At 55.7% G+C, this 14,577-nt stretch overlaps 5 protein-coding genes across 5 annotated transcripts; 3 read left to right on the top strand and 2 right to left on the bottom strand.

Annotated features, from left to right (window-relative positions):
• The first annotated feature begins 828 nt into the window (after positions 1-828).
• On the top strand, positions 829-3,827 carry IE81DRAFT_320552 (acetate--CoA ligase). The gene is made up of 3 exons (XM_025513067.1): positions 829-1,193; positions 1,642-1,791; positions 1,883-3,827. The coding sequence occupies exons 1-3, from the start codon at positions 1,050-1,052 to the stop codon at positions 3,569-3,571; spliced, it is 1,983 nt and encodes a 660-aa protein (XP_025372124.1). The 5' UTR covers positions 829-1,049; the 3' UTR covers positions 3,572-3,827.
• Positions 3,828-4,065: 238 nt separating this feature from the next.
• Positions 4,066-5,766, bottom strand: IE81DRAFT_339607 (ATP-dependent RNA helicase FAL1; the record flags this gene model as incomplete). The annotated part of the gene is made up of 4 exons (XM_025515580.1): positions 4,066-4,766; positions 4,841-5,123; positions 5,286-5,664; positions 5,761-5,766. 4 exons carry the CDS (start codon positions 5,764-5,766, stop codon positions 4,403-4,405), a joined length of 1,032 nt encoding a protein of 343 aa, XP_025372123.1. The 3' UTR covers positions 4,066-4,402.
• Positions 5,767-7,310: 1,544 nt separating this feature from the next.
• On the top strand, positions 7,311-9,468 carry IE81DRAFT_320549 (putative RPE1-D-ribulose-5-phosphate 3-epimerase). Its single transcript, XM_025513066.1, has 8 exons — positions 7,311-7,901; positions 8,097-8,188; positions 8,258-8,287; positions 8,364-8,424; positions 8,501-8,644; positions 8,730-8,861; positions 8,952-9,250; positions 9,352-9,468. The coding sequence occupies exons 1-8, from the start codon at positions 7,796-7,798 to the stop codon at positions 9,406-9,408; spliced, it is 921 nt and encodes a 306-aa protein (XP_025372122.1). The 5' UTR covers positions 7,311-7,795; the 3' UTR covers positions 9,409-9,468.
• A 300-nt stretch (positions 9,469-9,768) lies between these two features.
• Positions 9,769-10,203, bottom strand: IE81DRAFT_286193 (Sm-like ribonucleo protein; the record flags this gene model as incomplete). Its single annotated transcript, XM_025511665.1, has 2 exons — positions 9,769-10,040; positions 10,119-10,203. Coding segments are annotated over 2 exons (357 nt in total), but the record flags the coding sequence as incomplete, so codon positions are not given.
• Positions 10,204-10,937: 734 nt separating this feature from the next.
• Positions 10,938-14,247, top strand: IE81DRAFT_320547 (WD40 repeat-like protein). The gene is made up of 2 exons (XM_025513065.1): positions 10,938-11,533; positions 11,804-14,247. The coding sequence occupies exons 1-2, from the start codon at positions 11,040-11,042 to the stop codon at positions 14,088-14,090; spliced, it is 2,781 nt and encodes a 926-aa protein (XP_025372120.1). The 5' UTR covers positions 10,938-11,039; the 3' UTR covers positions 14,091-14,247.
• The last annotated feature ends 330 nt before the right edge of the window (positions 14,248-14,577 follow it).

Below are 14,577 nucleotides of genomic sequence, written 5' to 3'. Positions count from 1 at the left end.
GGTAGGGCGGGGCGAGGCGAGGCGAGGCGAGGTCATGGAAAGCCACAAGCAGCAGCAGCAGCAGCAGCATATATGCGTGGAGCCGACGCTCGGGCCATTCGCCATCATATCCGCGCTGCAGTATAGAGTAGTAGTCACGAGTCTGAGTCAATTGTCATTTGACGCATGCTGCAGCTGGCTCCACTTTTGCACGGTCTGATGCGGTGCGGTGCGGTGCGGTGCAGTAGGCGAGAGGGTGTCCTTTATTGCGCGTGTGAGCATTGTGTGGGACATTTGTCTTCGCTAGCAGCACGTCACCGTCAGTCACCACGGCAGTCTGAGTCGTGAGTCTGCTGCACTCGTGACCATGCATTCAGCAGCTACTGTACCGGTACAGGTAGCAGACCCGTGCACGCACGAGCTTTCTTCTTAGCCGCGCTGCAACTGCTGCTCAAGCTGCGTGCATGGGCACGCTCAACTCCACTTTTTTTGAATGAATGAATGCATGCTGCCACGCTGCGTTTGATGAAGGGGCAAAGGGGGGTCGGCAGGAGCCATGGAGTGGGCCTCGAGGCTGGGCAGCACCATGCACCGATCCGCACGAAGGGGAGGAAACACAAGCGCCAAGTCCCGAAGCGTTGGGACAGACAGCTACAACAGTACATGGCATGGAGCTGATGAGACTCGGACGCACGCACGCACGCACGCACGCATGCACTCGATCACAACGAGGCTGCATGCTCTCCAACCTGCGGCGACAGTCAGGTGTCCTGACGTGATCGATCGGCCAAAGCGGGTCAAATAGCGGCGAGCGCTGGCCGCGACTTGGCGAAAGGGTGTGAGTTGTGCGGTGTGGAGCACGCAAGTGGAGCTCATAAAGGCAAAAAGTCGTCGGGCATGTCCAGCTGCCTCACCAAAATCGTGACTCTCCCTCATTCCTGCTCAGCACTACCATCACAGACTTTTGAGACGCTTCATCGCTAAATCAGAGAGCAGGATAAGCGCATACGCACCCTACATCCTCCAATCAGAACAAGGCACGAAACAGACACCAAGCGCTGACGGACACGATGGCAGAGTACGCCAACAGCCCAGTGCACGATGTGCCGGTGCGATTGGCTGGCAAGAACTTTCCAACGCCTCACATTGACCTCAAGACGTACGAAAAGGATCACGCAGCTTCCGTTCAAAATCCAGACGCTTTCTGGAGCAAGGTGAGTTGCCGCAGCGATACATTCTTGATTGGCACGGCACACTAAAGCGACATCAAGTTGCAGTGCTGGGCTGGGCTGGGCTGGGCTGGCTCGATTGCGCTGGGCTCGAATGCCGGCAGCTGCGGCGTGGTTCTGCCTTCTGAGTGCGGGCTTGAGGCAGGGCCAAGCGCGCTGACAGACAGAGTGGTGATCTGGCCATAGTGCTCAAACAAGGGCCCAATACCATCCACGATTGACTGCTGCCTCCTTGCTGCGCGAGCTGGCATAGCCTGCGTTGATCTCTGCCGAGCACGCGGCCAGCTGAGACTGCGTCATGATGCCAAGCCGCCTATAGGCTATCTTCCCTAGCACCTCGCGGCGAAGCATTTGCACACAACTCTCTTCCTGACACGACTCAGCTGGAACGCGCCTTGCCTGACACTCTTTCCTCTCTCCCACTTGCTCGCAGCTGGCTAACGAGACGATCAGCTGGGATGAGCCCTTCAAGACGGTCCGCGCCGGCGGTTTTGAGAATGGAGATATGGCGTGGTTCCCAGAAGGCAAATTGAACGCCTCCTACAATTGCGTTGATCGCTGGGCTTTCAGCAATCCAGACAAGGTGAGCCCTTTCTGCATCGCGGACTATTCTCAGATACCGGCAGCGCCACTGTGCTGATTACCCTGCACACGAACCTCTCCGCTACACTCAGGCGGCCATCATCTACGAAGCCGATGAGCCAGGTCAGGCAAGAATCATCACTTACAAAGAGCTCTTGGCTCAAGTCAGCCAGCTGGCCAATGCACTCAAGAAGCGCGGAGTAAAAAAGGGAGACACTGTCATCGTCTACCTGCCCATGATCCCCGAAGCTGTCGTTGCACTGCTCGCTACGGCCCGTCTAGGCGCTGTGCACTCTGTAGTGTTTGCCGGTTTCTCTGCCGACTCTCTCAGAGATCGCACTGTAGACTGCGAAGCTCGAGTGGTGATCACAACCGACGAAGGCAAGCGCGGAGGTCGCACCATCGCAACAAAGAGCATCGTGGACGCTGCTCTCAAGGAGTGCCCCAAAGTGGAGCACTGCATCGTTGTGCAACGTACCGGAAACAAGGATGTGGGCATGACCGAGGGTAGAGATGAGTGGTACCACGACATCACCAAGCGCGAGAGACCTTACTGCCCACCTACGAGCGTCTCTTCCGAAGACCCACTGTTCATCCTCTACACCTCGGGATCCACCGGCAAGCCGAAGGGTGTTGTTCACACCACTGCCGGCTACTTGCTCGGCACAGCCCTTACAGTCAAGCATGTCTTCGACGTGCATGAAAACGATCGTTTCGCATGCATGGCCGACGTGGGATGGATCACTGGCCACAGCTACATCGTTTACGGCCCGCTCATGAACGGCGTGACTACGCTGGTCTTCGAGTCTACACCAGTCTATCCGACCGCGAGCCGATACTGGGAGGTCGTGGCTCAGCACAAGCTGACTCAATTCTACACGGCGCCCACCTCTATTCGCCTGCTGCGAAGAATGGGCGAAGAGTTCGTAAAGGGACACGATCTCTCCACCCTGCGCACCCTGGGATCAGTAGGAGAGCCGATCAACCCAGAAGCTTGGAATTGGTACAATGAGAATGTCGGAAAGGGAGAGTGTGCCATTGTGGACACTTATTGGCAGACCGAGACTGGTAGCATCATGATCACCCCGCTACCGGGTGCCATCAAGACCAAGCCGGGAAGCGCCACGAGACCGTTCTGGGGGGTCGAACCGGTGCTGCTGGATCCTACGAGTGGAGAGGAGCTAAAGGGCAACGAGGTGGAGGGTGTTCTCGCCTTCCGCCAGCCTTGGCCCGCTCAAGCTCGTACCATCTTCAACGACCACGATCGCTTCCTGGACACTTATCTCCGACCTTACAAGGGCTTCTACTTTACCGGTGATGGCGCTGCGAGGGACAAGGATGGATACATTTGGATCAAGGGACGTGTGGACGACGTCATCAATGTGTCGGGTCACAGACTGAGCACAGCCGAGATCGAGAGCGCCTTGATCCAACATCCAGGAGTCGCAGAGACTGCAGTCGTGGGCATTCCGGACGAGATGACGGGTCAAACCATCTGCGCATACGTCACGTTGAAGCCCAATTTCTCCTTTGACAATGAAGAGGCTCTATCCAAGGAGCTCGTCGTTCAAGTCAGGCGCAACATTGGTCCCTTTGCGGCACCAAAAAAGATCGTCATCCTCACCGAAGGCGTCGACCTGCCCAAAACGCGCTCAGGCAAGATCATGCGCCGCATCCTTAGGAAAATCGCTTCGGGAGAAGGCGACCAACTGGGCGACCTCAGCAGTCTCAACGACCCATCGGTACCCGAGAAGATTAAGGCTAAATTTGCTCAGAAGTAGAGCCGATACGATGGTCGGCTCTCCTTCATGAGGCAATCCAGAAGCGCTCGTATCTTACTTCCTCTCGCTCGCTCGTCAATCTTGTCCGTCTGTGCCTGTAGCGCTCGTCTCATCCTCTGCTCGCGCCTCCTGTTCCAAATGCGCAAACCTTTGAGCTTCAAGGATCAGAGATCGCAACTGAATCATCAATGGATTTATCGGCTCGCTGAAGTGCAATTCTGGAGTAGGGCACGTTGTGAAATCTGACCGGGGACCAGCTAATTATAGCTGGAGAGCAAGAGAGATCGCAGTAAGAAAGAGGCGCGTGAGCAAGGTATGTAGTCGGCGTATCGATCGCCAGGCGAAACGTACCAAATCCTCGACTCGCACAGCTACGAGCAGGTGGGGACGACATACGCAAATGTCAGCATGAGGGAAAGCGGTGCAACGACACTCTGCCAATCCTAAGGGCTGCCCAACTCACGCATCTCATCTATGACCGTCGCGTAGTACTGTGGACGGTGGAGGTAAGACGAAGCGAGCACTTTAGCTCGTCTGCCCCATCGCTCGCAGAGCAGCACAGTGACTGACCTGTTCGATATCTCGCAGAATCCTAACGTCTTCCACTGTGACGAACTGCGGACCAAAAGGTGGTGAACGAGATTCGTGAGCTTCGGCGCGCCCTTTGCAGCCTCTTTGCGAGCTCGACATCACTCACATTGATCGCGACACCCTTGCGCCCGAAACGACCTGATCGACCGATGCGGTGGATGTAGTTCTCGCGGTTGCTGAAGCGCGGGCACCAGTTCCGTGAGCTACCTGAATTCGACGCAAGTTCAATTCGCCCAGCACTCACGAAGGCAAATCGTAATTGATGACCAGCGACACGTTCTGAACGTCTATGCCTCGCGCCCACACATCGGTGGTGATGAGCACCCTGCTAGCACCCTGCCTAAACTCGGCCATGATGGCATCCCTCTCCTTTTGCTGCATCTCGCCGTGCATGCTGCTGACTTGAAAATTATTCTCCCGCATCTTTTCCGTCAACCAATCCACTTTTCTCCTCGTGTTGCAAAAGATGACCGCCTGAGTGATGGTGAGCGTGTCGTACAGATCGCAGAGTGTGTCGAACTTCCAGTCCTCCTTTTCCACCGCTACAAAGAACTGCTTGATGCCTTCCAACGTTAGCTCGTCACGCTTGACTAGGATACGGATTCTGATGGCATAGAGAGTTTGCCGTCAATTACATGCTCGCACTGCAAATGAAGCGATGACGCGGAGGCTACTTACGGATCTGTCATGAACTTGGTAGTCATCTCGAGCACGTCTTGGGGCAGCGTAGCCGAGAGCAGCACTACCTGAGTAGCTGGGGGCAGGTATCTGTACACGTCGTAGATCTGATCTTTGAAGCCCAAATTGAGAAGTTCGTCGCTCTCATCCAGAATGAGCATCTTGATGTTCTTTGTACGAAGATGCCTCCTGCGGATCATGTCGAATACCCTGCCGGGTGTCCCAGAGACCACGTGCTGCCCGTACTCCAACTTGCGAATGTCTTCGCCCACAGAGGTTCCTCCTAGAATCGGAGCAATTCAAAGCGCAGGCAAGTATCAGCAACAGAGAGACTAGAGTATCCCGCTCCACGAACCAAAGAGCATGTAGCCTGTCCTGGCAGACAGAGGACCGTTGCACTCCCTTTTCCAGCAGCATTTCTCCTGTGAAGAAGGAGCACACTCACCGATGCAAGCATGACATTGCACGTTCATGTAGTCCCCCAAGGCCAGCACGACACTCTGAATCTGCGTTGCCAACTCCCTTGTGGGGCTAAGTACCAGCGCCTGCGTTTCCCTCAAGCTAGTATCGATGCTCTGCAACAGGGCGATGCTAAAAGTTGCCGTTTTTCCCGTTCCGCTTTGAGCTTGAGCGATGACATCCCTTCCCCTCACGATGGGCAAAATAGCCCTCTGTTGGATCGCTGAGGGGCGCTCGAAGTTGTATGCGTAGATACCTCGCAGCAGATCCTCCTTGAGCCCCAAAGCGTCAAAGGTCGGCGCAACTTTGACCTCCTCGGAAGACTCGAAGACGAGCTTCGAATCGCCAGCGTTGATGCCTCCACGCTGACAGCGCGAACATGGTCAGTATCAAGGCGTGCTGATTGATGTGAGCGGCATGAACATCTTGCTGGGCTTGATAGCTTGGACGCACATACTCACAGACATATTGGGCAAGACTACGTCTTGGGGTCGAAGCGCTGCTTTCTGGCCTGGCGATCGAAGACGGTTCTGGACTCGGTGCGACTAAGGAAGCACAGTGCAGCGATGCAGATAATGCCCGACACTTGGAGGGCCTCGTCGATGGGCGAAGATCACACCGAGTTGCCGATTTGTGGAGGGCGGTGTGCTGAGCTGATTGGTGCTGAAGCAAACACAAGCTCGAACTTTATGGAGTTTGTAGATCGAGTCAAGTCTGGGAACTTTTGGATGAGATCGCACCCACGTGGAAAAGAGTCACGTGACAAGCCAGCGCGCTCAAGACCTCAACATGGCCGGGCTACACCTGCATGGAATCAAGAATGCAGCTGATCAATCGTGGATGTGGAGCTAGCTGTTCTTTCCTCAAGACTCATCATCATCAGAGTATCAAGACATCCGATCGAGCGTCACGCCTGCTGGTGAGCAGAGTAATACACATTCGAGGAAGCGGCCCCCGTGGGTGAGGCATGGGACGCCACGATGATCCATGGTCTTGGCATCGGTGAGAGTGAGAGAGTCAGTGGGTCGTCGCACCTTACCTCTACCCCGCATTCATTCAGTCAGGCTACCGCCATGATCGTGCGATATGACCAGCAGCAGCCAGCTGTTTGCTCGGCTTCATCAGTGAAGCGAGATCCCTTCTTGTAGCACAGCCACACTGTATGCTGGGCGAAGAAAAGATCGAGCTGCCAAGCCGTCGCGTCGTCGGCCTTTTGTTCGGAGTTACGGTTGCTCGTATATGATCAATAATCGCACAGCTTTGCAGCTTCACCCCATCGGTCATCTTAGATCAAGGAATGTCTTGCTCATGGACCGTCAATTTGAAGCTTGTACGGACGGATGGATCAAAACAATCGTGAATCTTGTGGGGCGCCTGCACTAGCGCGGTGGCCCCGGGCATCTCTTGATTTGTGCTTGCTGCCCGTGAGGAGATTCATGATTGCTGCGTGGCTGCCCCAAAAGCCCGAGGCCCATGGCAGGAACCCTGCTGTGGTGGTGGCTTTGACAGCACCTTGCACCCACGACTCGCCACTCACGATCTCGCACACTCACAATCCTCGACTTTCGACTCAAGACGGCACGGCGCGTTGGGCAGAGAGACTTTTGATTGTGTCTGCACACGCCTCCACGACAGCGCAAGCAGGGGTCCGGGCAGGCGATCGAGGAAGCAGGCAGGTGCGTTAGCTGTGCAGCTCGCTACGGTAAAGGTGTGGTGCTGTACATACCCATCGTCTTGCGTAGGTATAGATACAGTCACGCGTACATGCATGTATAAAGGCAGACAGGCGGGCAGGGATGCGCTCGAGCCGAAATTACCGAGCGCAGTCCAGCAGCATCAGGCACGCACGCGCAGCCACATACATTCACCATTTTGATTGCAGCTGTTACAGGAGACGAGGAGAGTGAGCGCGCGCGTTCGACATCATATCAGCAGAGCTGTTGTTATTATCATATTTGTACATAGAATCTATCATGTTGGCTTTGAAATGCGCGACCCAATCGAATTTGAACGCAATTGTGAATTGAGCAGATACAGCTATGCTAGAGAGGTCATCGAGCTGGACGCACAGCACTCACGACCCTTGACTCTTCACTCGCATCTCCACAAGAGCTCCACTCACACTCTCACAATCACAATCACGAGCTAAAGCTCCACTGCGCTCTTGCTAGCACACTGCACCACGCATCTGCACCTCGACATTCCTAGGGCGTACACACACCGCCTAGGCTACGAGTCTTGCACGCCGCTGGCTTGCGTTGAGCATTCGAGCCGATCGCACCTCACTCCGGGCCTCACGACTCCTCAATACACCCCCAAGTCTGTCGAGCGATTAGATCGCACATCACCCGCTTCTGAGCTGACCTAGAAGGCGGAGCTGCTCGACCGTGACCGAGCGTCCAAGATCGCGCCAACCGCTGCGCAATACCACACTTCTGCGGTTCACTTTGTTGATTCACCTAGCATCCATCCCACTTCTGACCAGGACCAGCAAGGATGCCACGCGTCATCATCGCACCTTCGGTGCTTGCTGCCGATATGGGCAACTTGAATGCGGAATGCAAAAGGATGATGGATGCGGGTGCGGATTGGCTTCACATGGGTGAGTGATGGCACAAGCTTCGAGTCGGTGGGGATGTAAACATGGCATTGATTACACAACAAGGGCAGGCGAGACCATGCAAAATGTGCCCGCTGATGGGGAAGCAGGGGTGCTAGTACAAGTCTGCTCCAGCAGGTCTTGAGCACTGCGAAGAGCACGGCACTGACTTTCTGTGCCTCTCGGCGTCACTCACAGATGTCATGGATGGGCACTTTGTGCCAAACATTGTCCTCGGAGCGCCCATCATCTCTTCAGTGTCCAAAGCCGTGCCCAACATCTTCATGGATGTGAGTCTGCGAGCGCTTGGAGGTGCTTGCGTACTCATCTGACACAGTCGCGTACAACACCGACCACAGTGTCATATGATGGTTACAGAGCCTGGTCGTGTGAGTGCTTCATAGAGCCCAAGATCGGCGAGAAGCGGGAACTGAATGCGCGCATAGACACTCTCACTCGCAACAGTGGGTCAAAGATATCGCAGAAGCGGGCGGAAAGTCATACACGTTTCATATCGAAGCTGCAGGTGCGCAGCCTCGACTGTTTTATGGTTTCACAGCATCTCACTGATGCCTCACGTCTCCGCCTTTGCAATACTACAGACGATCCTATGGATGTGGTCAGACAGATTAAAGCGACAGGCATGAGAGCAGCAGTCGCTATCAACCCGGGCACTCCTAGCTCAGAGATCTCGAACGAGCTCGGAGAAGCTGTGGATATGATCTTGGTGATGACGGTGTGGCCGGGTGAGTTAATTTAGGAAGGGTCACAACAATAGTACCGATGGACTGATGGATGCGCCCGCTGCATTTTGTTTCGGCTGTCACATAGGCGCTGGAGGACAAAAGTTCATGAAGGAGTGCATGCCAAAAGTAGCCGAGCTTCGCGCCAGGTTTCCAGATTTGGACGTGGAGGTTGATGGAGGCGTTGGTCCAAAGACGATTGACAAGTGTGCAAATGCGGGTGAGCCATTGCGACTATCACCAGGACGATGTGCATGCGCCCCCGCCGCTTCCTTGCTCACTCATACGTATCCTCTGTACTGCGGAACAGGTGCAAACATCATCGTGGCGGGCACCGCAATCTTCAACGCGGAATCGCCAAAGGATGTGGTCAACTATCTGCGCACGCGATGTGAAGCAGCGCAAGAGAAGATTGCGAGGGAGCGCGAACAGATCTTGTTCGATCCTAATGATGAGAGCGCCTTGTCTGATGGTGATGACGACCGCGGGACAGCAAGCAGACCTTCTTCCAGGCGTAATACGCCTCTCTCACAACCCAGGACCTACTTGCGGCATCTGGTCGCTAGAAGATCCAGTGGGAAATTGCCGCCCATGCAGCGAGGCATCACGGTGAGTTGGGCTGGGAAGGGCAAACGCCTGCCTCCGGGATTCGTAAGTCTTTGCTACTGCTTCTGAGCTGACGCTGCGGTCAATCTGAACCCCTTCGCCAGGGTCCTGGTGGCATTGCAAGCTTGACCAACTCGATCGGTCTCACATCCATCAACTAAGCCATGGTCTCTTCACTGTCATTCCGCCCGCTTTGAAATGTTACATCATTCGCACTGATGCACGTGCCTATAGTGCCTTCTGCCAAGGGTTGAATCGCGTTAAATGCGACAAGGCTTTGAAGTTTGGCTGCCCTCCATTTGAGCATTGCCAGGGATTCCTCAGCACCTGATGATCAGGCGTGCCCGCGTCAAGCTTCCAAAGTTGCAGCACGAGCGCTTACCGCCCTCAGATTCTTTATTGATATTTGATTTTGGTGTAGAGTACAATGACTTGACAACAGTCACGGGAGGAAGCGGATGGGCGGGTGTACGAGCACGCGCGCTCGACATCGGTCATGGTGTGTTCAACCTCTTTGCACATTAGAAGCCTCTTCCGCGCCCTCTTCCTCTCCCGCGAGGTCCTCCTCTACCTCTACCCCTATCCGCAGCTCCCCGTCCAGCGCCGGGCTTTCTGCCACCTTTAGGCTTGGGGGCATCGTCGACCAAGAGCACATCCAAGGGCAGAGAGTCGGGCAAGATCCAGTAGCGGGTGTTGTTACCGCGGATAGAAAGCGTGTCGAGAGAAATGGCATCGCGACCTTTGACTGTCATCTTGACCGTCTTGAGGTGCGTGTTCATCTGGGGATCGACACCTGATAAGAGTGCAGCAATGAGCCCAGTGAGCTTGTGAGACTTGCGAATGGCACCGCGGCGACGCCCGACACACTAACCTGTGACTGTGCCGTGAACTACCGTGCCGTTCTTGAGCTCAATCGTGACACTCTCATTGTTGAGCTTCATCAAGAAGCTGTAAAGATGTTGGAGTGACCGGCGGCGAGTTTGTCAGCTGGAAGATTTCGAGCTGCTCCGACGCCAACATCACAGAACGTCCCACATTTATCGCAACTTTGCGTCTAACCAAATGGCAAGCCCGCTCAGTACGCTCTGCCAGGGAACCCGTGCGTGAAGCGACTTCTTCGCCATTGCTGAATCTACTGTCCATTCGGTTCATCCAGACTGGATACTCACCGAACGAGATGCATCTTGTATGTCAGGCTGCGCCGGATAGGCACGGTCTAGGGATGTCGCTTTCGAGGAACGTGGTTCACTGGCCGAGTGAAGGTATGCTAACCCAGGCCAGAAGAAGGCAAGCCGTGACCCAGTCTGCTTGGAATCGTCAAGCCAGCTGAGCTGCGAGGACTTCGCTTGCTAAGCCAGGATGAGAACTCTTGCGCGTGGATTGGGAGTCGGGCAAGCGAGTGTTGTGTGGAGTAGATGGTGAGGGTGAAGGGCGAGAGACGGAGCGATCGTGCGAGTCGCATACAGGGCAGCGCGAGTCGTGAGTCTTTTGGCGGCAGCATATGGCGATCAATCCTTCTTGCTGCGCGCGCGTTCGACCTGCGCGAGCGCGTGACACAACGCCGCCCGCTGGCACGTGATCGCCAGATCCTCTGTGCATGATGATCCTTGAAAAAAGTTGCGCGAGGAGCGCGTCCGCCGTGCGCCCATGCATGCCCAACCGAGGACAAAGAAGTGTAAAGACGCCATCACGCTAAGGTCATCAGCACCTCCTTCATCCCTCTCCTCATGGAGACAACACTGGACCCAACGCGCTGATCCTACCTCAAAGCGCTGCACCATCTCTGCTCAGGATGCGTGCGACTTCGTTTGCACTGACCAATGTGCTGGGCAGCGTCTACGAGCGGGGACCTATCTGCTTCACTCCTGATGGCAGCACCTTGCTGAGCCCAACAGGCAATCGTCTTACGCTGGTGAACCTGCAGACGCAAGCTTCGCGCACTTTGCCCGTCGAGCTGCGTCGCACCGTTGCCAATATCGCTCTCAATCCGGCCAGGCCTTACATTGCCATCCTGATCGACGTTGATGGTCGCGCCGTCCTGGTCAACTTGTACGCAGGAGCGGGAGGAGGCGGCGTGGCCTTGGCCCACATCAACTTTGGCGCGCCGGTCAGGGCAGTCAGATTCACTCCCGATGGCAAACATTTGGCCGTGGCGCATGGAAGTCAGATCAAGGTGTGGCAGACTCCAAGCACGCTGACTCGCGAGTTCAGCCCCTTCGTGCTGCATCGCACCTACACCGGGCACGATGACGACGTGCTTAGCATACAGTGGAGTCCTTCAGGCCAGTGAGTAGAGCTTCGGAATGCATGCTCTGTGCGACTACGCCGAGGGACGCGCACCATGGTCCAAGGTTTGGTGCGATGATGCTTCCAAAAACTGATTTAATGAGTCTGCCGATTGGCAGAGAGCATACCCGCTCAATGCTCTGAGTCACCAATCCCTGGTCATTGTGCACTTCCGAGGCGTGTTCCCGAACAGACGAAACACGTCCACGCATGTTCTGCTTGCGAAGAGGGCTCGCTGCTGACACAGTGTTGTGCTGCTTCCTGCTGCAGGTTCTTCCTCACCACTTCCAAGGATCTCAGCGCTCGACTCTACTCTCTTGATCCCATTCCCTTCCCATCTTTACCCGGCACCTCCACGAATGGCAAGAGGCAGCCGACCAAATTCAGACCCAAGACGTTTAGCGGGCATCGCGCATCTGTTCTCTCGGCGCACTGGAGCGCAGACGAGCGCACAATCTACACCATTGGCAAGGATGGTTCGTGCTTCGTGTGGCGGATCAAGCCCGAAGAAGAATCAGAAGGCGAAGATGAGGAAGAAGATGCAGACAGTGATGCCGACGGGAAGAAAAATCGAGCTGGGCCATCTACGGTCAGTCGGTCACACGACAGTCGCCTCGAATTAGCCAGAGCACGATGGGGCATTGCGGAGCGACACTACTTCAACGCTCAGAGCGTCGGCGTCAATTGTGCCGACTACCATCCCGAGTCTTCTTTGCTCGTCGTGGGTTTTGTGACAGGCGTCTTTGGCTTGTACACCCTCGCCGATGAAGGTGCATGCACACCACTGCATACCCTCAGCATCAGCTCAGAAAAGGTCGCCGCTGTCACCTTCTCGCCCGATGGAGCCTGGCTGGCGTTCGGATGTGCAGGCCTTGGACAATTGCTCGTGTGGGAATGGGCCAGTGAAAGCTACATTCTGAAACAGCAAGGTCACTATGCGGATGTCCGCTGCATCGCCTACTCCAATGACGGTCAAATTGCCGCTACGGGCGGCGACGACGGCAAAGTGAAGCTCTGGAACACCACGAGTGGCTTCTGCACCGCGACGTTCACTGAGCATTCTGCCACTGTTGCAGCTTTGGAATTTGCGTCCAAAGGTCAAGTGCTCTTCAGTGCTAGCTTGGACGGCACCGTCAGAGCTTGGGACCTGCTGCGGTACCGAAACTTTCGCACCTTCACTAGTCCAGAGCCCGTCCAATTCGGCTGCTTGGCCGTCGAGCCCAGCGGAGAGGTGGTTGCGGCAGGAGGCGGTGGAGCGGCTGCGGACAGTTTCGACATTTTCACATGGAACGTGCAGAGCGGCAAGATTCTCGACGTCATGGGTGGGCATGACGGCCCAGTCGCTAGCTTGACCTTCTCACCTAGTGGCAGCGGTCAACTCATCAGCGCTAGCTGGGACAAGACGCTCAAGGTATGGGAGGCGTTCCGAGACGCCAGCGCAGACACTGTCGGTCTCACTGCCGAGGCGACATGCGTCGCCTTCCGGCCAGATGGAGGCGAGATCTGCGTTGCTACATTGGATGGTCAGATCAACTTTTTTGATCCGAGAGACGGGGCAAAACAGCTTGGAATACTTGAATGCAGAAAAGACATTGCGGCTGGAAGACGCCTCGATGACAAAGTCACACGACAAGGCAATGAAGGTGCCGCATGCTTCACAAGCCTACACTACAGCGCCGACGGTCGGTGCGTCCTGGCCGGTGGAAACAGCAACTGGATATGTCTTTACGATGTTCGAGAAAGAGTGTTGCTGAAGCGATGGACAGTCTCCAAGGATGTCGGTCTGGACAACACCCAAGACAGACTAGATAGCCGACGACTCACCGCTGCTGGTCCACGAGAGCTCATTGACGACATTTCAGACGAGGATGAACTGACTACATTTGAGCGATTAGACAAGTCGCTGCCTGGTGCTCAAAGAGGGGACATGTCCAAGCGTACCACACGCAAAGCAGCGCGGATCACGAGCGTCCGCTTCTCGCCCACTGGTAGAGCGTGGGCTGCTGCGAGCACTGTCGGAGTGCTCGTCTATTCGCTTGACCCTCCAACCGCTGCTATCGGTGTGGGAGCACATGGTGGCGCAGCAGCAGCATTCGATCCCTTGGATCTGGATATGGAGCTTACGCCCGCATCCATCATTGCTGCTTGTGCAAGAGGTGAATCTTTGGGTGCTCTGGTTGGCGCTCTCAGACTGGGCGAAGCGCCGCTGCTAGCCGAAGTGTACGAGAAAGTGCCCGTCAAAGAGGTTCCTCTAGTCGCTTCGCAACTACCTCAAGTGCACGTAGGAGCGGTGCTCAAGCTCGTAGCTCAGCAACTTCATCCTCAATCCAACTCTCCGCACGTAGAGTTTCATCTGCGCTGGCTCGCTGCTCTCTTGACCACCCATGGCGCATTTGTTCGCAAGCGAGCCAAGGCGGATCTGGCCCCTTCGCTGCGCCTTGTGGCTGCTTGCCTATACGAGCTGCGCGCCAATGTCAAACGCACTGCGGACGAGAACCTGTATGCGCTGCTGCATGTTTGGGATGGTATGCAGAGGAAGGGAGCCGATCAGGCCTGATGGCCGACCTTCTAGGAAATTGAGCCGCTTTTCGTTCACTCAGTCGAAACGCCAGCGTGGATACGAACCTTTGCCTTCGTGTCCTGCTAGCCGGCCTCACAAGCCAATGTGTATTCTATAAATGCGTTTACCAGCACTGTAATACAATATACACAGCACATTATGCTGCCATTTAGGTGGAAGGGTCACTCTACGAGATCATGAGTATCGAGGGTGTGCCCGGACAACCGGCTCACCCGGTAGCGGACTCATCTAGGTGTCTAACCACTAGCTTCGCTCGGGCCGCGCTGATCATTGCCGCGGCATGCCGGAAGCGCGCACAAGCGGCGCACTGCTGTGTACCGGTACAGCGCAGCTGCTGCTATGATGCGGAACATCTCAGTCATGAGCATGCGTTGCTCACGCTAAATGACCGTCAATTTCACGCTGCGCGCACGCATGACGTTTGCCCCCGCATGCTTCCCCGCGTATATAGTGTCAGACTCGT

The sequence above is a fragment of the Ceraceosorus guamensis genome (genome assembly GCF_003144195.1).
Source record: "Ceraceosorus guamensis strain MCA 4658 unplaced genomic scaffold IE81scaffold_7, whole genome shotgun sequence".
Classification (NCBI taxonomy): domain Eukaryota; kingdom Fungi; phylum Basidiomycota; class Exobasidiomycetes; order Ceraceosorales; family Ceraceosoraceae; genus Ceraceosorus; species Ceraceosorus guamensis.
Note: the sequence above shows the minus strand (reverse complement) of the source record. Positions and strands in the feature narration are given on the sequence as shown.